We start from the raw sequence: 24945 nt of genomic DNA on the forward strand, positions 1-24945 counted from the left end.
CGGGGGGTGCTCTGCCGCTCGCCGGTCCTGTGGCTCCGGTGGACCTCCTGCAGGTGTCCCTCTCACAGGCGTCCCTGCAGAGGGTCCACCGGTCCCGTGGCTCCGGTGGACCTCCCGCAGGCGTGCCTGTGGATGCTCCATCGGAGCCGCAGGACCAGCGGATCTTCTGCAGGGACGCCTGCGGGAGGTCCACCAGAGCCGCCTGCCGCCCTCCTGGCAACTGGCAGAGTGCCCCCCACGGCATGCCGCCCCAAGCATGCGCTTGGCGTGCTGTGGCATGGAGCTGGCCCTGGCGCTCAGGCAGAGCTCTCGGGCCAGATTCTTTCCCCTCCCTGTTGAGCCAGGGCAGAGGTGCCAAAGAGCCAGACTCCGGCTGCAGCTAGGGTGAGCTCTCAGCAGGCTCCTGGGCCAACTGCCCACCTATCACCCTGATGCAGAAGGTGTGTTGGGGTGGGGTGAGATCAGGGGAGAGCCCAGATGGTCCTGGGCACCTGGTGAAGGGAAGATGCCAGGTCAGCCTAGTAGGTACCAACCCACTTCTGCTCTGTGTCCCTCTGGTCAGGGCTGCGATGAAGGCACCATGTTCTCTCTGCAGCCCTGCTTGCTAGGTAATGGACGGGGCTGTGAAGGCTGAGAAGTGGCAACTGCTTGCACTCCATCTTACCTTTGCAAGGCATGAAGAGCCAGTAGAGAGCCTGAGATGCCCAGTATCGAGTGGCCTCCTCAGCATCGAAAGCCTGGCTTGTCAGCAGCCCAGCCATGTAGCCCTGCTCTGTCATGGGTTTCAGGTCCGAATGGGCCACCGAACAGAAAATCAGGGAATGGGTGGGGCCAGCCCAGCTCTGTCTGTATCATCTCCCCTCCCTCCCCGTGAGTGCTGGGCGGGGGGCAGCAGGGTGTGCGCTGCTCACCTCGGTGATGGCCTTGAATCGATAAAACATGAAGAGCCGGGCGCTGGCTCTCACAGCTCGGGTCCTCTCTTGGGCCCGGGGAGAGCAGATCCAGGGCTGCATGTGCTTGGGAGCAGAGAGAAAGCCGGGTGAGCGGCAGCAATGCCGGGACAACCCCCAGAACCTGCTTCCCACCCCAGCAGGGAGAGGACACGGAGCATTTAACCCCTTCTCCTCCACATCCCAACACAAACTCAGCGCTCCTCTCCTGTCTGGGGGGCGTTGGGACAGGTCTGAGGGTCTCGGACTCAGCGCTTTGAGGATTCTCCCCATTGATTCTGTGGGGTCTCAGAGCTGTTTCTTTCAGGGACACGGGTGCCAACCCAAATTTAGGAGGCCAAAGGGACACCCCCTGGAGCAAGACTAGGATTGTCTTGCTTGATCCCAGGGTCTGGTGTATTCCCCATGGGGACTGGCTATTTCACAGCAGCTGGGAGGCCTGCTCAGCCCCCCTGGGATCAACTGGAGCCTTCCCTCTTGTGGTTCGGGTAGAACCTGAGCAGCCGGCCCATCCCCAGATGCCCAGTGCAAATGGACCCCTCACCCTCGCCCCTCCCTATCATACCAGAAACAGATGCAGTAGCGTGGTGGGGGTCAGGTGCTGTTCCAGGAATGTCTGCAGCACATGATCCAGGCCCTCCCAGGGCAGTTCTTGGAGAGACTGGAGCGGAGAGAAGAAGGGAAGTAAATAGCAAGGGAGGTGGGATGCATGAGTGAAGGGGGCGAGTGGATCCCACCTGTCTGGAGCCAGGTGCTGTTGGTATTTGGAGTCCCTTTACCCAGGCGATACTGATCCCCCTGCACATAGACATGGGTCTCACCTGGACCATGGGCTGCCCTTTCCCAAAGAATCCTTCTTCCTATCTGGGCTCCCCAACCAACACATGTACTGTGCTGAGCTCTGGAGGGAAGGCCTCCTCCTTCCCCCCCGGAGAAGTCCCAGCTGCCCCCAACACCCCACTGGCTCGCTACGGGCTGAGCTGTTCATCCCTGCTCCAGCCAATCTCTGTTTCTGTAGCAGGGCGAGTCATGGCCTGTCCGCGTGGCTGTCCTGAATCCATGCTTTGCTCCCTCTGGACCAAATGCTATTTAACGCTCTGGGCCAGAACCTCAGCTGGGTGTAGGTTCTAGCTCCCTGTGCCAAGAAGCCAGGGTAATTCTCACAGACACTCCCCTCTACAGGTGTCCTCCCTGCCAACCCAACTGCATAACCACCTGGCACCAGCCCTTTGGAAAATAAACAGAGGGGCTGGATTCAGCTAGACATGTAGCTCTCTGCATTGGGCCAGGGTCCAGCTACTCAGCAAGGGGGTGGCTGAGTTTCCCAGCCAAGGATGCAGGTGGAAATTGCAGCTTTGTCTATGCCTCACTAACCTCTGCCCGGATAGCGGAGCTTTCTGCCACCTTAGTCCCTCTCAGCTTCACCAGGGTTGGACGCTGAATCATGGCGCTGGTGATACAAGTGCTGATGGTCTCAGCCACCTGCTCCTTAGACAGGCGAGGCTGGAATTTCCTGATTGGAAGGAACGGAGCAGACGGGGCCATTAGAACAGAGACAGGTCCTGGCATGAGTCAGGTTGAGTTTGATGGCAGGAGGGACAGCTCCCACCTAAGCAGCAGAGCTCCAGGAGGCATCTCCAGCAGAGCCACCAGCTAGGGAATGGTCCTGTCTGGAGATGCCTATGCCCCCTGGGCCCAGCAGGGGCTCTTCTGGGGAAGCTGCTCTCCGGGGATGATCCTGGACCCTGCTCTGCGGCTGCACCCATTCACAGCACTACATGCTAATGGGAGGGGCTCCCTATTTCCATGCAATATGCAGAGATAGGGTCTGGATAAAGTGGAGGCTGAGAAGGATATAGCCCATTAGGGAGCCACCAGGAAGAGCATCTTCTGGTTCTTATTGCAGCTTGTCCCTCCCCCACTTCCTCTCCCTCCCTCTGCCCCTCCCCGGTTGCTGAGCTCCGCAGGTGAGTCAGGGCCCATGGACGTACCCTATGTATGAGATGGCCAGCAGGGCACACTTGTGGTCGGGGCTCTGCAGCCGGGCCCGGTCCTTGCCTCTGAGGATCTCCTGCAGCACAAAGCAGAGAGTCAAAGGCAAAAGAATTTGAGGGAGCCCGGTTCCTCAGCAAGACATGGAATCTCCAAACGGTGTTTGATGCCCCCACCGAACCTCAGTCCCAGCGTGCAGTGCACTGGGGCATGGAGCTGGGAAGAAGGCCTGGGAGCTGACATTTGGCTAGAATGCAGGGGACATCCACAAGAGCCCCTATTTCACCATTCCTGATGGCACATCTGGAAACTTCAGCATCTGCCACAGAGCAGGGAAGGGGGATCTTGACGGAGGCGATATTGTGAATGGGAGCATTAGAGTCCTAAACAGCTGAGGTCAAATATTTTCCTGCAAACCAAGAGAGGGCTGTGCCTGTTAAGTCCTCAGGATCATGTCCCAGAGTGAAAACCCTTGGAGTTAATCCCCAGGGCACTTTCTGGGTGCCGGGCAGATCCCTCAGAAGTGGGATGGGAATTGTCCCGGGTGTAAGCAGCATGAATCTGCTAATGGAAAATAGTGCCATCTAATTCCTTGGGCTGGAATCGCACCAGAAAAATCTGGCATCAGCACTGGCTTTGCAGTGCACAATGTAGAGCCCTGGGCACCTGGTCGTAGACGCAGCACATAGCCTCCAACGCTGGATACTCTGGCATGTGCATCTGACCTAGGGACCCCTTCCAGGACCCCAGTGTGCTCACTCACCAGCAGGGGGGACAGCACGGTGTATGTGTCCTGGCTCACCAAGGGAATCCTGCTCACTTGGGTGACAGCTTCACCCACCAGCATGAGGCTTCTTACAAACGCAGATCTCACCAGCAGATCCTGGGCTCGCAGGCAGGAGGGGGAGAGAACAATAAGGAAACAGCCACAGACAATAGAGAGCTGAGACACAAGGCTACAGGGCAAGTCTCTACAAGGGAGCTGCTGTCCTAGGCTGGATTGCCCTCACGCCTAAGGGGAAGGACCTGGCTTGCCGAGTGGAACGTCTTTGCATTCCCTAGGGGAACATCTCTGGAGATGGGTGCAAGGAATGGGCTGATTTCCAGAAGTGCTGAGTGCTTGCAGTTCCCAGAGCTGTCAATGGGCCCTGCGGCTGCTCAGTTTCCCTGACTATCAGGTCGTAATTATCTGACCTGGGACAAAAATCTGCTGCTCTCTGCAGTTGGCTGGGCTCTCTCTACCAAAGCATTCATTCTTCAAGGAAAACATTCAGTTAAACCAAACTAGCATCCCCTCTTCTTTTCACTGGGACGCGTATATGGGCATTGGGTGTAGGACTGAACGTCGGCCTCAAACCTCCCATGGCAAGAAAACAACCTAGAGTTATCTCAAAAATCCCCCTTCAGCACCATAACCTGTCAACCGGGCTAGGGGCCGGAATCCCTCAGTGCGCCTTTTGTGCCCAGCTACTCCATCGACTGCAGTGTGTGGGGAAACAGGCCCTAAATCTTCCTCTTCTCATCCCTGAGTGCAGCACAAGCCTAGAGGTACCAAACAGGGTACAGTCATCTCTGGGACAATAGCACCAAGTGATGCTCAGTTACACTCTAACAAGGCCCAGATGGGAGTCCTTCCATTAGCTTCCATGGGCCTGGAATCAGAGAAGAAGCTAATCGAGATGGGGGAGTCCCAGAGAATGGTGCTGTTCTCATGTCTCCTGCCCCTCCTGGGGCAAAGGGCCAGCCCTCGGAGCTGAGTTTATGCACAGACATAGCTCTGTGCTGCTGTGTGCAGCCCGGGTAGGTGCTGTGTAGGTGGTCAGGGGAGGGCTCTGACTTACATGTGGGCTCAGAAAACAGTGTTTCCGCATGGGAGTCAGGATCTTGTAGCCTATGGTCTCTAGGATGAGATCTGTGGGGACTGAGTGGACCACGTGCCCATAGGTGAGGAGCAGGAGGCTTCTCAGCTGCTCGATGGAAGCTGGCTCCTGAGAATTGCAAAGGAAAGAGTGAGGAGAAGGGATGGCCTCCGGCTGCTCCTAACTCACAAATGGCGCCAGGGGAGGATTTTTCACCCAGCCGGCTTAGCAACCAAAGGCTGCTCTGCTGAGCTGAATTGCCTGGACTCCAAGGCCCTTCCCAGCTCCCCAGGACTGGGTGGTTGAGGTGACCCAGCAGCAGAAGGGGATGCACTAGTAGCTGCTTTAATTCAGTCTAGCTCCAGAGATGTCACTGGGACTACAGTGGACTGCACTGGCCCAGAGAGTTACTGGGAAGGTGGTGGTGATGGTGCGGGAGGGGAAGGGGGAATGTCAGACATGCCAGCCCTGGTGAGTCTGCCAGGAAGGTCTGTGAAATAGCCCAGTTCAGGGGAAGACCAAGGGCCTGTTTTGCTGAGAAATGTGTCAGCTGGAGCTGATGGCATGGCAGTGTCTTTTGGGTCCTCTCTGAGCCTTCTTTATGGGGCTGCGTGGAGCATGTCTGAGCTCCCTAGGAGATACCCTGGAGAGCTTATACAACAGCACTCACCTTCCCCCTGGATCCACCCCGTTGTGCTGTGATTGCTGCTCCACGGAGGAGTAAGGAAAGGGCTCCCTCCACGGAGGCTGAGCCACTGCTTGGAAATTCAGCTTTTTGCTGAACAGGCTTCTGGGTCCTCCCTGGCAGGTCCCTTTACCTGCAAAGGCTGATGAAGGGATGGTAGAAAGAGCAGAGATGCTAGGTGGGACCGTACCTCCAGAGAGCCAGCAGCAGAAGGCTGGAGCTGCACCCTGCTGACAACCTCTTCCCAGTGCTCCAGGATGGCAAAAATCTCATATAGATGTTTCCTGGCACACAGCTCAAGCGCTCGGGCGAATCCCTGAGAGACAGAAAGATGGAGGTTAGAAATGCTAAGCAAGAAGCCAAGGGGCCAGGATGGGCTCTTAAAGTCATTGCCGTGGGCATGGGTATAAGGAAGATCTTTTCAATCCACTGGACCTTGTCCAAGACAGAACATACACATGTAGCATCAGGGGATTGACAAGGAACGAGGGATCACTTGACAGCTGAGCAAAGACCTCACCTCTCTTTCCTCTTCTTCTCGGAAATTGACCATCTCCACCAGACGCCATAGCTGGGGCTTGATGCTCTCTTCTGGAGAAAACATCAGCACGGTGCCCCAGCACTTGTAGAGAAAGCTCTGCGAAAGAGACACCATCATGCTGGATGCATTGGGCATGGCCTGGCATTCACAGAGCCCAGTGGGTATAGCTGTCTGCTTCACTGGCCCCAAGCTGCCCCTGGGTAGCGACTGCTGTTCTGAACTAGGCACTGAACCCGAATTCCTTCCAGGACACTGACCTTGTCACTGGGCCGCTTATCGCTGTGGGCCAGCTGGCGCCTGATACTAGTGATGAAACAGCCCAGCCAGGTATGGTCCGAGATGAGGAAGAGAAGGTCTTCCAGGAACTGCCAGGGAAAGAAGAGCCAGTTAGAAGCGAGAGGGGACAAGAAACTGGTCCTCTCAATAGCTCCAGCCAGGAACCCACCACAGCTGGGAGGGGAGGGGAAGAGGAAGCGTGCACTGTCACCCCCCCAAGTCTCTCTTAATGCTTGTGAATCCTTGTGAGCTGCCCCTGGTGCTTCTCCAATTTTATCTGCTGGGCTCAGCCGCTTCCTCTGTCCCCCAATGCAGTGCTGCTGAGAGGTCTCTTAATCCTGCCTCAGCATGGGGGGGCTGGACTAGATGACCTCTTGAGTTCCTTTCCAGCCCTCCATTTCTCTGACCCTTACCTGCAGCAGCTGCTGCTCCCACTCCCTCTGGCAGAAGCAGGTCTTGTGATCTGGAAGAGATGGGCAGGTCAGTTTCCTTTGTGTTTAGACCCTTCTGCTGGGGAGCAGTCTGCAACCTGGCTCTTGTTTGGCGGGGGATGGGGAGGAGCTGCTGATTCATGGGCCCCCAGGGGACCCAGGGCTCTTTGCAAATCGCTGATGGAAAACAATGCTCCTCAGACCCAGACCCCTTGATGTGAAATACCCAGGAGTTCTGCTTGCCAAGATCCTATTATCATATTATCCTGGATTCAGAGAGAGGCCCTGCCCTCTTCCTCTCTGAACCCAGCACCACAGGGTCCCCACCCTTCGCTCCTGCAAGGGGAGACGCTCCCCCTCACCTTCCAGGTAGAGGAGCATTTCTGTTGTGTAGTTATTCCAGAATCGGCCTGAGCCAGCCTGGAACATGCTCATCAGCTGGAAGAGGAGGAACATGGCTGCCCTTCTGACCTGCACTGTCATGGATGATGACGCACCGAGCACCTGGCGGACAAAGAGGCAGAGGTGGCTGTAGCCCTCCCTTGCAAGGCAGTGTGAGAAGGGAGCTCCCTACAGGTGCAGGGAGAAAGCTCAGTGGTGGAGGGAAGGAGACAGCAGGGAGGTGGAGCTGACAACCAGGACAGGATTGAGATGGATATTTCAGTTGATCAGGGACACTCTATGGAGCAGCTCTTGGCTCCTTCCATCCTCTCACTCCTGGGCTGGCTCTAGCTCAGATGAAGGGAGACAGGCTTATCCAGAGGCCATCAGGAAGCTGCTGGGTCAGATCCTGGGCCTAGGTTAGAGCAGCACAAGGGGAGCTTGAAGCAGCCCGAAAGAGGCAGCTGGGCCATAAGGGAATCCCCAGCTGTCCCTTGGTAAGGGAGGACACTGGAGGCCAGGGGGCAGGAGGGGGCCTGCACAAAAGTCCCTAAGAGCTCATTCCAGCTGGCTTATATTGGAGATGTCCGAGGGCTGCACTAACTTGTGCTGGGGGACCTGGTCCAGCCCCAGGATCAGGGGAGCCAGGAAGGTGGCTGGCTCAGAGAGCTCACTGGTTCTGTTAAATGCCAAGAGGTGCTGGGTCGATGTGCAATGACCGCGAGGAATGTGACGAGCCAGCTTCTCTGGGGGCTGCGGGGAGAAGAGCCACCACTACGCATTGCAAGCCAGCTCCAGGAGCAGCCCCTTCCCACTGAGCATAAGGAAACCTCCTGACTGCGGGTTAACTCACCAGCAGCCGAGCCAGCAGCTCCTGGGGTAGAGTGGCCCTGGGGCTTGACCGACACCCTGTGAACAGAAAGAGGGAACACCCCATCAGGCTCTGGAGGGACCTTTTGCATTTGTCTCTGAGCTCTACCTGTGCCTTGATGGCTGGCTGTGTCCTTGCAGTGAGCCGGAACCAGAGCCAAGAGCTGATCCCCACCCTCACCTGGGGGCAGACGCCTCTTGCTACAGAAGGACTAAGAGCGGGTGAATAAAATACTAGGACTCACCTCTGTTCACCTTGCCGCACCTCCTGGCCAAGGGCAGCCTGCCTTCCTCCTGCATCCTCTTTACCACCCCGACCGAGGTCTGCAGGAGGAGAGACAGCGCTGGCCCATGGGCTGCTGGGCTCAGCTGAAGGAGCAGCCCAGGCCATAAAACCTGCAGAGCAGAGAAAAGCCATCTCAGTACGGAAATATCCTCTTCCTGCACCAGCTCTCTCTTTCCTACACTAGACGGCACCCCTGGCCTCGCCGCTGCCAGCCAGATCTCTCTACCCAGCCTGAACCATGCAGCGATCCCCGCCCCCTCCCCCTTCACACCTGTCAGTGTCTGCCTCCAGCACCAAATCAAGTGACACATGACTGAGCCCTGCCTTTTGTTGAGCGGAGCATCATCATTGCCAGCACCGTATTTCCTAACCCCAGTCCCACTTGGACAGGCTGTGTTCTCACGGCGTGAACGCAATACACCAGCTTGATCAATAAAGAGGAGACTAGGAAAACCAATATCATCAAGTGAAACCATGACAGGCGCTCAGGGAGCTTTGAGCTCTGACCTTCACGTCCCCACACAGGCTTGCGCCACTTGAACCACAGATGCAATTTCTGTCTGCTGTGTGGACAAGAGGGGGACTTAACACACAGTGTCAGAGGGTTACACAACTCTTTGCTGGACAGCATAGAATAGTGGAGAGCAGGAACCCGCAGGGGTCTCTCCCCACCTGTAGTAACTAATGCAAGTGTCTTTGGCAGGCTCACTCTGAACGACAGTGTAGCTGAGGGCACAATACTTGGGTCTGCCTTATTAGAAATGTGGCTTCTAGTCTCAGCTCTGCCTGAAGTGACTTTGCACAACATGGCTGTTAATTTGTTCAGTGTGGGGAGGGGCTGGCTAATACCTGACTGCTTAGGCTTGTGTTCTGAGACCTGGGTCAGTAATCAGGTCTGTGCAGTGTGTAGAAACCTAAGCAGTAGTCAGCAGAGATGAGATTTGGATGTAGTGTCTCCCAGCTCAGTGGATTCTCCCTTAGGCACCAGGGTAGTGTGGGTGAGAGGCAGGAAGTCCTGGGCTAGGGTTGGCTTTTGCAAAACAAGAATGTGATGGTCTGTATAGACCCCACCCTGTAACTGCTAGGAAAAAGTTAACAGAGGGACCAATGAAGAGGGACTGAGCTATGGAAGCTGCAGAAGCAGCATGACTGGCCACAGGGGATGCTAGAGCGGAAGAGCCCTTGTGATTCCAAAACCTGGCATGCTGGGGCACTCAGCTGGTGAGTGTTCCCTGTTCCAAAGAATCAGATCTGGCTCCATTTTACCCAACCCAATGATGTTCTAGAGCAGGGAGGCTCAGATAAATAAGTCTGGTTGGGGCCTATCTCATGGAAAAGCTCAGACCCAGAGAGGCCTGCGTCCAATGGAGAGGGGCAGGGTCACTTACATTGGCCATTTTGGGGGAGTCACCCAAGGACTGCAGGGTGCTGGAGCAGAGCTGGTGGACCTCAAGCTCCATGGTGTGCCTCCCGTCTGCTGCCTCCTGATGGTGAAAATAATGGAGACACCAGGGAGATTTAGATTCAGTGGAGATCTCCGTGGCATGGTACCTATAGTGGGCATGCCAGGGGGTGAAAATGGGGCTTGAAGGGAAAAAGTGCAACCCTGGCTATGACTGTGTCATAACCAGCCCAGAGTCTGTGTGGAGCCACTTCTAGGCTTCACCCCTCTGCGTGGTGAAAAGCAGATCCATCATGGCGTAGTCTCCTATAGAGTGGATGATCACTATGGGGCGAGAGACGAAGGAAGCCTGGGGTCCTGCCCTCCTAGCACGAGGGACAGAGCCCAGATGGCAACTGGGACAGGGTTCAGAGAGAATGGACCGGGAGGAAAAAACACTGTCTTCTAGTTGTCATCATCTTCCATCAGTAGACGGAGGGTTCCATCTACTTCCCAAGCCCTATTTGCTGCCCATCGCCTGCCCCTCCCCATCTGCAGCTGCCCCTCCTTCCCTACCCCTTGACCCCATGTTCTGCCCTGTTCACGGACCCCCATCACTAAGGTCTCTGAGGATTCTTATCGTGCTGTCGAGGGGCAGGGTGCACTGACGCACCAAGAAGTCAATTAAGGGTCTTGAATCAGGTTTCTCCAAGAGCCCATGCGCCCCCATTGTGCATATAAAATAAGCAAGGGCTTCTCTGACCTGCCAGACCCAGACAGAAACAGAAATGATTTGCACACAGTATGGAGGGACCTTGTCCTCTCCCGGTCCAGGCTGGGATCCTTTCTCAGCTGTGTGTTTGGTGAAATACTCCTAGGCAGCCCAGAGATGGCAATGCAGGTGGAGCCCTGCTGGGATTCTTTCCCCCACCTTCTGCCCTACACTATGGAGCACTGATGGGTCATGTGTTTCGATGCACAGGGTCCCGGCAGTCTCTGCACTGGCAGGCAGACATTCACTAGCTTTGGACGCGTTGGCCATGGTTCCAGACTCACCCGTATGCTTGTGCTCTGCAGGATTGGCCTCAGGCTATGAACAGCTTCTCTGTGTGCTGTGTCATTTTGGAAACAGTAAGAGACACAGAAACACGGCTTGGCAGGGCTCATGTTAAACCAGGGTGTGCAGGGACCTGAGATTTCAGGAACCTTAGAGCAACCTCAGTGTCCCTACATGACCCTCCTGGAGGTTACCCCCACAGGTAACCAGCTGCATCTGCCCACGCTGGCAGTTCCAGCAGTGATTGTCCTCTCTCATTGCCGCAGCATCAGCTGAGGGGCTGCAGGACTTGGCTTGTCTACTGCAGACAGGTACAAATGAGCCCAATGAGGCCCAATGCTAAGCGCTGCTAATTGCACAAGAGGCCATAACACATCAAAAGACGAGGCCTCGCTGTGGGGTCACTTACTGTTGGATCGGACTATCTGGTCCAGAATGCAGAGACTGGCACAGGTCTCCTCTTCCTCATCCTTGTTCAGCCTCCTGAACACGAACACAAGCAGCTCCAGCAGGAAGAAGCGAGCTGCAGGAAGAGGAGTGAATCATAATGGGGTGAATCGTGAAGGGGAAGGGAATATAGTTCTGTGCCTGGGCTCTGAAATTCCACAGGCTGGGATCTCCTTCTCTGGGAAAGGGGAATGGGTTTCTTACCCAGATGGACCAGAGAGTCCAGGGCCTCTCTCCGCTCCTCCAGGTGCTCTCTGGGGAGATGACACACCTAAGGGAAGAAAGCAACACTAGCAAAGGTAAACTAGATCCAGTGTCTCTCAGGCCAAGCCCTCGGATGGCAGAGTGAAGGGATGAGGGTGGAGAGGCAGATTCTAATTCCCATCTAAAGAACAGGCCAGCAAGCTGGATCAGTCTATGAGTGAGGCCAAGGCTTTGGGGACCTTGGTTCATATAGAAGCAGAGTTTGACGGGTCAGGAACCGAAGATGTGGAGCATTGGAACAAGGTGCGGGATGCTGATGTTCCCGGTCAAAGGGGTCAGGGTGGGTGGGAGGAAAAGAAACCAAAGGAGAGTTCTCCAGGATCCATCCCCCAGTGGGAACAGGATGAGGCAGGGACAGCTCTTCCCACAGCCTATCCAGTTTAAGCCAACAGGCCCCGGCATTTTGCCTGAGTGATCACAGCATCTCTTACCATGGAGTGGAGTGCTGGGAAGAGGATGCCAATGTCCTTCCTCAGGGCAGCCTCATCCATGTCCCTCACACAAGCAAGGCCCTGTGCAAGAGAAGAGAGGCAGGACATGGCGATGACGTGTCAGGCAGACAAGCCCCAATGTGTAGAATCTCCATCAGCAGCTGGGTAATCACAACCCGGACTTGGAAGGAATAAAGTTATGGCCCTGGTGGAGAGCAGCTTCCAGCTGGTGCCAGACTCTCCCTTCTCTGGGAGGGGCATTTGACCCCTTTGTTTGCACTAGCCTAGTATCACTGATGGTTGGTTCAACAGGACAGTTGTACCTGGTGCCAGCTGGGGTGGTGTGTGCTGAGAGGATGGCAGGGATGACAGGGCCTGGTTTGGAAGAGTGGGGGCTGCCCTGATTACTTATCACTACTGATGTTATGGCAGCGCCCAGAGGCTCCAGTCAGGATCAGGCCCTGTTGCACTGGGTGCAGCACAACGCAGAGAGAGACAATCTGTGTCCTGAAGGGCTGACAGTCTAGAGATCCACACAGACAGGTCAGGGATGGGGAGATAGACAGCATCCAAGGACTCCTCCCTGCCTCCATGCTGGGGTGAGGAAACCACGTGGGAGCTTGGAAGAGAGAGTTTAATGTCCCTTTATGCGGCCTTACCAGGGGCCAAGGATCTGGCCCATTGTCTTGGCCTGCTCATTTCCTACAATGGTCACTTCCAGAGTGTACCAGGGATGGATACTCCTGCTTTCTGGCCTTGGACCAGACACTTCCCCTCCCGGAGCCTTGCTCTCCGCAGGTCTAGGCTGGGCTAACATAACCCTGCCCTGGGCCCAGGGAGAGGTGAGTGAGCGGGACACTCTGGGGAGAGGTGAAGCTCAGGACGATGGTTATTATTTCTCTCCTTGGTTCCCTAATGCAGCCCATTGCTGACCAGCCAGCAAAGAAGAAAGAAAGCAGAGCCAGGTGCTTGGAATGGAGTCGCCTCTCTCCTCCCGTCTGCAACACCTGCCCTGGCAAGGGGGGTCAGAGCATGTTCTCTAAGGCCAGAGAATGGCAGTGAATCTGGGAGCAAGCGGATGGGGAAAGGGGGTCAGAGCCTTAGAGGGTCAGTGTGTTGTTGAGAAGGCAGTAGGGGGCGGGAGTCCAGGCTGAGTTGGTGATGGAGGGAACCTTGTACTGTCTGTGCCATGGACACTTCCCCAGTGTGCTGTGGATTTACTGCTCTCTTCTCACTCACTCTGGTCTTCCTTGGCCTTTCCTTCTCCTCCTCCTTGCTGATTGGGGTGAGCTGTTCCCTGGGTGACAAACAGGCCTTTCGCTTGGTGCCTAAAATGAACAGAAGGAAACTAAGTTTGCTCTTCAGCAAAGTAAGCAGTCATGGGATTAGAGAGAAGGTTCTCTCCTGGACTATAGCTGGTTAAAAGACAGGAAACAAAGGGTAAGAATCTATTTTCAGTTTTCACAATGAGGTAAATCATGGGGTCCCCAAAGCTCTGTACTGGGGACTTTACTGTTCAGGGGTAAAATGGTGAGGTAGCAAAATCTGTGGATGATCCAAAATTATACACCATAGTTAAGTCCCAGGCAGACTGCAAAGAGTTACAAAGAGATCTCACAAAACTGGGGGACTGGGCAACAAAATGACAGATGAAATTCAGTGTTGATAAATGCAAAGTAATACACATTGGAAAACAATCTCAGCTATACATATAAAATATAAAATGAAGGAGTCTGAATTAGCTGTTACCACTCAAGAACGAGATCTTGGAGCCATTGTGGATAGTTCTCCGTAAACATCCACTCAATGTGCAGTGGCAGTCAAAAGAGCTAACAGAATGTTGGGAATCATTAGGAAATGGATAGATAATAAGACAGATAATATCCTATTGCCTCTATATAAATCCATGGTACGCCCACATCTTGAATGCCATGTGCAGTTCTAGTCACCCTATCTCAGAAAAGATATATTAGAAATGGAAAAGATACAGAGAAGGGCAACAAAAATGATGAGTGGGATGGAGCAGCTTCCATACGAGGGAGGATTCAAAAGACTGAGACTGTTCAGCTTAGACAAGAGACAACTAAGGGGAGGCATGATAGAGGTCTATAAAATCATGAATGGTGTGGAGAAAATCATGAGAGAAGTGTTATTTACCCCTTGACATAACACATGAACCAGGGGTCAGCCAATGAAATTAATAGGCAGTGGGTTTAAAACAAACAAAGGGAAATATTTCTTCACACAATGCACAATCAACCTGTGGAACTCATTGCCAGGGGATGTTGTGAAGGCCAAAAGTATAATTGGGTTTAAAAAGAACTAGGTAAATTTAAGGAGGATAGGTCTATTAATGGCTATTGGCCAAGATGGTCAGGGATGCAATCCCATGCTCTGGGTGTCCCTAAACCTCTGATGGCCAGAAGTTGGAACTGGGTGACACGGGATGAATCCCTTGATAATTGCTCTGTTCTGTTCATTCTTCTGAAGCACCTGGCATTGTCCACTGCCAGGAGACAGGGTACCAGGCTAGATGGACCATTGATCTGACCCAGCATGGCCATTCTGATGTTCTTATGAGGAGCCAGTGGGGAGCTGAGCTGGTAGAGGGAGCTGCCTGGTGGGTCAGTTCCCCCTTTACTGGCACCCAGGCTGACCGGTGGTGATTCCAGTGCTGCCCTATGGCAGCAGGGCTTTAGCCCAGCGTGGGATGGCATGGAAGCTGGTGTGTAAGGTGGAGCCCAGGGCAGTGGCTTATGTGCATGTGCAGAGCTGGGCACAGAGCCCGGGTGGAGTCTCTTCTTGCCCTCTCAGCACTGGGGTTTTGCTGTCACTGTGGCTGTTTTCCCATCCCCCCCTTTATTCCTGGCACTCGGTACTGGGCATGGGCCTACCTGGATCAAGAGGCTCCGCACAGAAAGTGCTGGAGGGGCTGCCCGCTCCTGCAGCCAGGGTTTGTGGCGCCGGGTCTTGTTTTTGGGCCACCTCCTGCTCCTCTGTGTCTGTGGATACAGGCAGATGGTGGGTTAATTTCCCGCAATCAGGGTCACTGATAGAATGCCCTGGGGGCGACAGGGACGTATAGCTGTGTGGGAACTGTCTGCACCTGATGGAGCCCCTGGCAAGGGATTTCCACCAATCACGGCCCAGACGGTGTCATGTTACTTAACGCTGAGATCGGGCATTTCCCCTTCTAGTTCCTTTACAGACATTACCCACACCTTCCAGATCCCAGTGAAGGTTGTGAGTTTTGTTAGCCCCATTATGAAGCTAGGGAAACTGAGGCACTGAATGATCCTGTGTGCACTGGGATGGAACTTCTTGATGGGACAGCAACAGAAATGTGGTGATTTGTCATAGAGAAATGCTGTTGACTCCTACCTGGGACAGAAGAGTCAGTGGGGCCTGACTGGCTGGAGTCCAGATTTGTCCTGTCCGTTTGGAAAGGTGTCTGTCCTGTAATTCAGAAGGGCAGTGGTGGGCTGAAGTGTCATGTGACTGATTCTATGTCAGGATAATAGGAATCAGAGGGGAACTGGGGTAAATCTGTATCATGGGGGACACTCCTGGGCAGAATTCCTACTCACCAATAGTGTGAGTAAGTCTTTGGTAGAGACGGTCCAAAAGCCCCATATTGACTCCTAAGACAAGAACCAATGTAAACAGATCACCGGAGTTTCTCTTCTACTGCACAGACCTCAGAACATTCACTAGGGTGACCAGACAGCAAATGTGAAAAATCGGGACAGGAGGTGGAGGGTAATAGGAGCCTATACAAGAAAAAGACCCCAAAATCAGGACTGTCCCTATAAAATCGGGACATCTGGTCACCCTAACATTCACATCTCATTGTTGGGAGGCCAAGTTAGTGCTCTGGTGCCTGGTGCTCTGCATTGCCATGTGGAATGAGACCCAGGCTCAATTCTCTGTGCTGGTCTGCAGCTCCCAAAGATGGCTGGAATTGCTCCAGGTGGGGGGAAGCTCCATTTACATGGGGAGGCTCTCTGCTTGACATGGGGCTTTGAAGAGGATTCCATTGGGTTCCCCTCAGCTAGAAGGACGTAACTCATGAGCCGGAGAACTCCAAGGAGCCAGAGACATTGCGAGGCTCGGATGGAGGTAGATGCACAGAGCTGAAGCACTGAAATGTGGGATCCCCCTTCTTTGGGGATAAAATCTTTGTGGTACCTCTCCTCTTCCTTGGGATTCAGCAAGGCGGCTCTATCACCTAGAGCATTTGGTTCCATGAGGTATTTGAACTTATGAGGTATGTTCTGACCAAGAAGTTACCAAGAAGTGGCCCACCTCACTGCACAGCCACCAAACCAGCAGTGCTTGAGACAGCATCTAATCATGACTCGCAAAGCCATTTATAATATACATATGAAAAACATGGGCATCTCAGTCATGACAAATGCATTGGCGTCTGTTTCCAGGAATGGAATGCGTGTGGCTCAGTAACACCCACAGTTCCAGCCACAGCCATGGTCGCTTGACACACAGTCAATCAGTTACAGATCACAATGATTGATTGCACAAGCTGTCACTGCAACTGCTTGAATAATTGCTGCAACCACGCACGAGTTAATAAGCAGTTGTGGGCATCCTTCTGAATTCTGAGGCTAATGAGACATTTACTCTCATAATAACAGTTGTGATTCTCTAATATAGCACTCTGTGTTAATATACCACTGTTCACCCAGAAGGATCCCACGGGAACTATATTGTTTGCACAAGCTAGAACTAAACATTATGTTAGTTTATGTGTCATTATATAATGCCTGCATCTGTAATTTTCACTCCATGCATCTGAAGAAGTGTTTTTTTTTACCCACGAAAGCTTATGCCTAAATAAATCTGTTAATCTTTAACAGGACTCCTTGTTGTTTTCTTGGATACAGACTAACATGGCTACCCCCAGATACTAAACATTATGTTGATTCTGTAAAAGACATTGCAGATGAACAGCAACTTTGGCCTCGGAAAGGAATTCTGGCTGTGTATCAAGCTGCTTTCTACCTACCTGGACCAGAAGACTCTGTGTCAGGTGGGTTGCCACCTCTGGCTGACACTGGAGTCTCTTGCACTGCTGTGTCTGTCAATAGAAGAGAAGGGTTAAATTTCTCCATTAAAGGTCTCTGGTTGAACGCCCAGGGGAATGATCTGAATGATAGTGCTGAGGAGAGGGGAGTTTTTGGTACCCAAAGCAGCAGGTTCCAGTCCTCTTGTGACACTTCAATGAACCTAATTTCACTGAGTAACAAATACAGTCACACCTGGGTCACCAAAGAACTTTCTCGGTTACACTGAACACCTGTGTGACCCAGAAAGGAGCGATTATCTAATCAGAGGCAAAGCCACCCCAGTTCTCCTCTTCACTGTCACAGGTTGGTGCCAACAATCACAGCCCCTGACTCCCACACAGTGCGCGATGGGGTCTCAGCAGTGCAGGGAGCGGGGACTAGCCTGCAGCAAACACAGCTTGGAGGATTTAGAAATCTTCTAAGTGCAGTGCCAGGGGAGGGAGAACTGCAGGGAGATGGAGACTCCAGGAGCCCTCCTCATTCAGGCAGTGCAGACCACAAGGCCTCCAGAAAAGTCGAACGCCAGACATAAGCAGAACCTCAGTAATGGGAAGGAGGGGGCCGACCCACTGGAGGGAGTTGGCAAAGGGCAGGTATAGCCTATAGGTAGCGCCCGACCAAATTTACAGTCCATTCTGATCAATTTTATGGTGATAGGATTTGAAAATCGATTTCAGGTTTTCAAATGTTTACGTCTGAAATGTCACAATGTTGTAGTTGGGTTTCTGCCCCAAAAGGGAGTTATGGAGGAGTCACAAAACTGTTGTAGGGGGTTGCCACCCTCACTTCTGCACTGCCTTCCGAGCAACTGGGGTATGTACCCAGAGGGAAGTCTGATCTCCCCCACGAGGGTGGCTGTGCAGGGGAAGTGCTAGTTCCGTCTCTCCAGAGCCCAGAGGGGACTAGCAGCTGGAGCCAGGGCCATAGTAGGAGCCTGCCCTTCCACACCCTTCCAATAGCTAGATTTCATGGGGGAAGTCTGATTTCATGGTCCATGACTTTTTCACGGCTGTGAATTTGGCCTACCTATGGGATGGTTTAGGTTAAGAAATAAGTAGAAAATGGGTTTTGGGCCCAAGTCAGCTTAAGTGTAGAAGAGTTTAGAAAACCGAAGTTGTTAGTGTGAGGAAAGTTAGTGATAAGCTGGAGATCTTGCTATGGGAAAGTAAGAGTTAGCAAGGACATGGCCGGGGTTATGCTACAGTTAGGTTTTGGTTATAACTGGCTTAAGCAGGGTTTTTTATGAGCCTTTTTGAGCTCATTAATAGCATGGGAAGGATATTGGTACAGATGTTAATGTAAACCACGTGTAATGTAAAGAGTCAATAAGGAGGTGATGGAAATATAAGTAATGTAAGGGGCAGTTGCACATTCAATAGTCCGAGAATGGCTTCTACTGGAAGTTGTTTTGTTAATTCGGTGAGTGCTCCAATTAACACCCCAAGGTACCGTTCTGTCCCAGGGTTCTAAGGCTGTACTTACAGATTCATAGACTCATAGACTTTAAGGTCTGAAGGGACCATTATGATCATCTAATCTGACCTCCTGCACAATGCAGGCCACAGAATCTCACCCATCCACTTCTATAACAAACCCCTAACCTACGTCTGAGTTACTGAAGTCCTCAAATTGTGGTTTGAAGACCTTAAGCTGCAGAGAATCCTCCAGCAAGTGACCCGTGCCCCATGCTGCAGAGGAAGGCGAAAAACTTCCAGGGCCTCTGCCAATCTGCCCTGGAGGAAAATTCCCTCCCAACCCCAAATATGGTGATCAGTTAAACCCTGAGCATGTTGGCAAGACTCACCAGCCAGCACCCAGGAAAGAATTCTCTGTAGTAACTCAGATCCCATCCCATCTAACATCCCATCACAGACCACTGGGCATACTTACCTGCTGATAATCAAAGATCAATTGCCAAATTAATTGCCAAAAGTAGGCTATCCCATCATACATCCCCTCCATAAACTTATCAAGCTTAGTCTTAAAGCCAGATAAGTCTTTTGCCCCCACTACTCCCCTTGGAAGGCTGTTCCAGAACTTTACGCCTCTAATGGTTAGAAACCTTCGTCTAATTTCAAGTCTAAACTTCCTAGTGTCCAGTTTATATCCATTTGTTCTTGTGTCCACATTGGTACTAAGCTTAAATAATTCCTCTCCCTCCCTAATATTTATTCCTCTGATATATTTATAAAGATCAATCATATCCCCCCTCAACCTTCTTTTGGTTAGGCTAAACAAGCCAAGCTCTTTGAGTCTCCTTTCATAAGACAGGTTTTCCATTCCTCAGATCATCCTAGTAGCCCGTCTCTGAACCTGTTCCAGTTTGAATTCATCCTTCTTAAACATGGGAAACCAGAACTGCACACAGTATTCCAGATGAGGTCTCACCAGTGCCTTGTATAACGGTACTAATGCCTCATTATCTTTGCTGGAAATACCTCGCCTAATGCATCCTAAAACTGCATTAGCTTTTTTAACAGCCATATCATATTGGTAGCTCATAGTCATCCTGTGATCAACCAATACTCCGAGGTCCTTCTCCTCCTCTGTTACTTCCAACTGATGTGTCCCCAATTTATAACTAAAATTCTTGTTATTAATCCCTAAATGCATGACCTTGCACTTTTCACTATTAAATTTCATCCTATTACTATTACTCCAGTTTACAAGGTCATCCAGATCTTCCTGTAGGATATCCCGGACCTTCTCTGTGTTAGCAATACCCCCCAGCTTTGTGTCATCCGCAAACTTTATTAGCACGTTCCCTTTTTTTGTGCCAAGGTCAGTAATAAAAAGATTAAATAAGATTGGTCCCAAAACTGATCCCCGAGGAACTTTACTAGTAACAGTTCCTTCCAGCCTGACAGTTCATCTTTCAGTATGATCCGTTGTAGTCTCTCTTATAACCAGTTCCTTATCCACCTTTCAATTTTCATATTGATCCCCATTTTTTACAATTTAACTAATAATTCCCTATGCGGAACTTATCAAATGACTTACTGAAATCGAGGTAAATTAGATCCACTGCGTTTCCTTTGTCTAAAAAATCTGTTACCTTCTCAAAGAAGGAAATCAGCTTGGTTTGGCACAATCTACCTTTTGTAAAACCATGTTGTATTTTGTCCCAATTACCATTGACCTCAATGTCCTTAACTACTTTCTCCTTCAAAATTTTTCCCAAGACCTTACACACTACAGATGTCAAACTAACAGGCCTATAGTTACTCGGATCACTTTTTTTCTCTTTCTTAAAAATAGGAACTATGTTAGCAATTCTCCAGTCGTACAGTACAACCCCTGAGTTTACTGATTCATTAAAAATTCTTGCTAATGGGCTTGCAATTTCATTGTGTCAGTTTCTTTAATATTCTTGGATGAAGATTATCTGGGCCCTCTGATTTTGTCCTATTAAGCTGTTCGAGTTTGGCTTCTACCTCGGATGTGGTAATATCTACCTCCCTGTCCTAATTCCCATTTTACATCCTACTATTATCCCTAAACTCTTCATTAGCCTCATTAAAGACTGAGGCAAAATACTTATTTAGATATTGGGCCATGCCTAGATTATCCTTAACCTCCATTCCATCCTCAGTGTTTAGCAGTCCCACTTCTTCTTTCTTTATTTTTCTTCTTATTTATATGACTATAGAACCTTTTACTACTGGTTTTAATTCCCTTTGCAAGGTCCAACTCTACATGGCTTTTGGCCTTTCTCACTTTATCCCTACATGTTCTGACCTCAATAAGGTAGCTTTCCTTGCTAATCCCTCCAATTTTCCACTCCTTGTAGGCTTTCTGATTTTTCTTAATCACCTCTCTAAGATGCTTGCTCATCCAGCTTGGTCTACAACATCTGCCTATGATTTTTTCCCCCTTTCTTGGGATGCAGGCTTCTAATAGTTTCTGCAACTTTGGCCTGAAGTAATTCCAGGCCTCCTCCACCTTTAGATCCACAAGTTCTTCAGTCCAATCCACTTCCCTAGCTAATTTCCTTAATTCTTTAAAGTTAGCCCTTTTGAAATAAAAAACCCTAGTCCCAGATCTATTTTTGTTTATCCTTCCATCTAGTTTGAACTGAATTAGCTCATGATCACTCGAACCAAGGTAGTCCCCTACAACCATTTCTTCTATGAGGTCCTCACTACTCACCAAAACCAAATCTAAATGGCATCCCCTCTTATTGGTTCTTCAACTACTTGGTGAAGAAATCCATCCGCCATCACATCCAGAAAAATCTGAGCCCTATTATTGTTACTAGCACTTGTCCTCCAGTCTATATCTGGGAAGTTAAAGTCTCCCATGATCACACAATTCCCATTACTTCACACTGTTGTCAGTGCACTGATCTCGCATTGATCCACAATACAACAGTTATACACACACTCAGTGATGACAGTGTAAGTGGTAACTGCACACCTGTTTGCTCAACGAATCATTTTATTTCGGAATGAAGTTTGGTTTTATCATTCATAGTGTCGCCTAAATACATTTTCTGAAACCGACCTAGATGCTTGAAGCTGGGTTTTGTTGCAGCCTTATCTGTAACAACTTACTACGAATTGGAAACATTTTAGCATCAAGGTTACAGAAGGTTACGTAGGGAACGGGGTGAATCTGAGGAGTCTGTACCCCTGTTTCCTACTTACCTGAAGCAGCAGGCTCAGATAGGGAAGGGCTGCAACACCCAGTGGCTGCCATAGCCTCGTTCCCCTGGTCTGTGGCTGTGGATAAAGAGGAGGGGGTCATTTCTCCTTTCCTGGTCACAGGGGATGAGGTAGACAATACAGCTGTGTGGGGAACTAATGACACTGCAGGGCACCTCTGGAGAGGAACTGCCACCAGTCACAGCCCAGAGCATTTATATTGCACACCCATCTCCAAGGCATTTGACAAATACCTCACCCCACAGGTAGGGAGCTGAGATAACATGGGCAGGGGCAATAGGGAATGGGGAAAATTTGTGGAGAATCTGCCCCAAATTCTTGCCTAACCAGCAGGATTCCATTAGAGGCCAGAACTTCGCCAGCTCTGCTTGTCCCCGCTACTCTAATTAATAAGAGATCTCCCTCAGGAGACAAGGAGAGTGCAGACAAGGCTGGGATGGCAGTGCTGCATTGGGGTCCCATCAGAGAATTCCCTGCCAGTCAAGAAGAGCTAGAAATGTTTGGGGGTTTAAATAAAGCTAATGCTCCAAGGAACCTTGGAGAAAACAAACCTTCTCCATCAGCAGACCCTGACTCCCCAGTCACATGGAGATTCCATGCAGATTCCCAGCAGTCCCCTGCAGGTAGCTCTGGAGAGGACAGCAATTGGGGGAGAGGAGGGTCCATTTCTGGGGAGAATTCCTACTCACCTCCAGACGGAACCAGCAGTCGGCAAAGGTAGCCATAAAGATCCATATCGGTTCCTAAGGCAAGAACCAACATGAATGAGTCCCTGGGGCTTCCTTCCCATGACACAGACCCCCATACTCACACGTGCTTCTAGATGGGCCAAGGAGACCCAGATTTAGGTTTTTTGCTGCCTGCCTGGCTGGAGAGACAAGACCACTATGAGGTGGCGAGACCTCAATATTGATGTAAACATTTTATGAATAGCATTATTATAACTTATGTTTATAATGTTAGGTCTTTACAAACATGTTTGTGCCTTTACTGAACATTCAAATATACCTATAAGTATAATATCACCAGGATGCTTGAAAATAGAAGAGTAGCCCAGTTTTAGTTAGCTAGGTTATGAAATGTTCACGCTAATCGAAGAAATTGCAGGAGGCTTCAGCTTTCTGTCATCCAGAAACAAGCAAATGTCCAGAAAATAACATCTTCTTAACCATAAAGCTGTTTATGTCCCGCACGAGTATCTGTACAAACTTTCAAAGGCAACTGTCCTCATTTTAATTTGCTTTAACTTTTACACTATTTTCTTTTTGAGCTCTGTTTAAAATAGGTGTTGATTATTGGCATTTGTGCTTTGTACAAAATACTGAATAGAAGTTTAATTGCTATAACAAACCACTTGTAACTCTAAGGAACTTGGGTCAAGAATCCAAGCATCCAAAAGAATGTTTTATCTACACTAGAAAACCTTCCTCTTCTATAAACTGTCAGTTTAGTATAGATCTAATCCTTTATCTCAGTAAAACGCATGATAGAAAGAAAAATGTTTTAGGAAAGATCTGACCCTGTAGAAGGTGAGGATGTTATTTATGTTGAATATTCTCAAAAGGAATTTAGAGCTGGGTTGTGGGGGAGGAATAGCTCAGTGGTTTGAACTATTGGCCTACTAAACCCAGGGTTGTGAGGTCACTCCTTGAGGGGGCTACTTAGGGATCTGGGGCAAAAATCAAGACTTGGTCCTGCTAGTGAAAGCAGGGGGCTGGACTCCATGACCATTCAGGGTCCCTTCCATCTATGAGATAGGTATATCTCCATATACGTTAGAACAATAAATCTAGGCTGTAAAGTGCACTCTACCAGCCCCTCTTTGCAACAAAACCCTTTGCTTGGATCCTTCAAACTTTAGAGAAAAATGTGTGTAGTTGAGCAAAAGTTTTGTAGAAAACCTTAGTTGATTTCTAAAATATTGAAATGGCAAACTGTTTTGGAGGGCATATTTGCAATGTATTTTAACGGAATGAAAAGCATCTAATGTGGTTTTCTAATATCATTGCTACATGTGGTAAAATGCATTGTGTACTAACATGAAATCAAATGACCTTACTCAGCTGATTACCAACATAAGAAGACATTTAAGTCTAGACTATTTATTATATTAATGGGGAATTAATTTGTTACTAGCAGAGCTCCAGCCACTCCTTCTCCCAACTCAGAAACATAAGAAGAATGTTCTCCAACAATTGTTCTAAAGAATCAACAATTTCTTCAATCATTATTTAAGCTAAAGACTTGCTAAGAATGATTTGATTTTCAAAGACTGCTTCAAGAACTAAAAACCTTCACACAAAGAACAGGCATGTTTGGACTTTTTAAAAAACAGCATTTCATTTCCTGCTGAACCCTAATGAAACTGAAGAAATATCTCAGAAAATGAACTGAATACGAAGAGTTAAAAGACTAAATTTGAAGCTGTTCTGAGAATCTTCCCCACATAAACAAAGGAAATATAACTGCCAAGAAAGACTGACAGCCCCAACACATATACCCATTAACAAGCTACTTACGCATAAGATGAAGAGGCTCCATGAATGCATGGAGCCAAGGAAAGGGTGAGAGAAGTGTGTTTTTCTAAAATTAGACGGAAATAGAGAAGAGGTGAGTATAAAAACTCTAATGAGCACCCTGCACACGCTCTGCTACCCTACTCAAACTCAACTCATCCTCTTCCTCTACAAGCAAACTAACACAGACAGAAGAGAGAAGACTCGGGAAGAAACCAACCCAAGGAAACCTCCCCAAAACTTCAGCATGTGTTGCTAAGAGAAGTTAACTATAACCCTGCCACAGGCTGCCTACCCCTTGGTGACACAGGGCCTACCCCCTTTGTGACACAGGGCCACTGCTGACATCACAGAGGCAAGGTGGGCTGGGGCTGTCTGGCTAGAGCCAAGGCATTAGAGTTATAAACTCTTGTAACAGTTTTGCTGCGATATAGAAATACTGTTGTAATTTAAGACAGCTCCTTAAATGGTTTCTTCTAACTAAGTAATTTTACTACTTTCTTCTATTTCAGAGGATTTAGTTAAAATTGCTTACTTTGCCCATCTAGATGAACAGTCTAGTTATTAATAAGATCCACCTGCTCTTAAAAGTATTTTGCCCATCCATGAACAGTCTTAGTATCTATGACTCACAATAATTTTGGTAAATAAGACCTTGGTTTTAACTTTCCAAAAGAAAAGTGCCCCATCAAAGGCAGGGCTGCTCACAAAGGTGTCATCTGTTAAAAGCTCTCCAGAGAGAAGCACACAGATGAGACTGAACAGAAATCAGCCTTTTCTCATTTGTGTTCTGTCTTTTGTTGGTTTGTTTAGTGTTTTCTTTTCTTCAA

General features: G+C 50.1%; 1 protein-coding gene across 1 annotated transcript; it reads right to left on the bottom strand.

The window, feature by feature from the left end:
* Positions 1-4579: 4579 nt before the first annotated feature.
* On the bottom strand, positions 4580-8518 carry LOC115658822 (maestro heat-like repeat-containing protein family member 1). The gene is made up of 8 exons (XM_030578273.1): positions 8231-8518; positions 7969-8024; positions 6717-6766; positions 6285-6392; positions 6007-6123; positions 5677-5802; positions 4784-4930; positions 4580-4594 (listed from the first exon to the last, which is right to left on the bottom strand). The coding sequence occupies exons 1-8, from the start codon at positions 8401-8403 to the stop codon at positions 4580-4582; spliced, it is 792 nt and encodes a 263-aa protein (XP_030434133.1). The 5' UTR covers positions 8404-8518.
* Between the last annotated feature and the right edge of the window lie 16427 nt (positions 8519-24945).

The sequence above is a fragment of the Gopherus evgoodei genome, chromosome 10 (genome assembly GCF_007399415.2).
Source record: "Gopherus evgoodei ecotype Sinaloan lineage chromosome 10, rGopEvg1_v1.p, whole genome shotgun sequence".
Lineage (NCBI taxonomy): Eukaryota > Metazoa > Chordata > Testudines > Testudinidae > Gopherus > Gopherus evgoodei.

Coding starts and splice junctions, on each gene's coding strand:
- LOC115658822 (XM_030578273.1), bottom strand. CDS start 8,403: ATGGCTTTTCTCTGCTCTGCAGGTTTTATGGCCTGGGCTGCTCCTTCA. Junction 6,767..7,968: donor AGCTGCTGGCTCGGCTGCTG/GTGAGTTAACCC, acceptor CATCTCTTCCAG/ATCACAAGACCTGCTTCTGC. Junction 6,393..6,716: donor GGGAGCAGCAGCTGCTGCAG/GTAAGGGTCAGA, acceptor TTTCCCTGGCAG/TTCCTGGAAGACCTTCTCTT.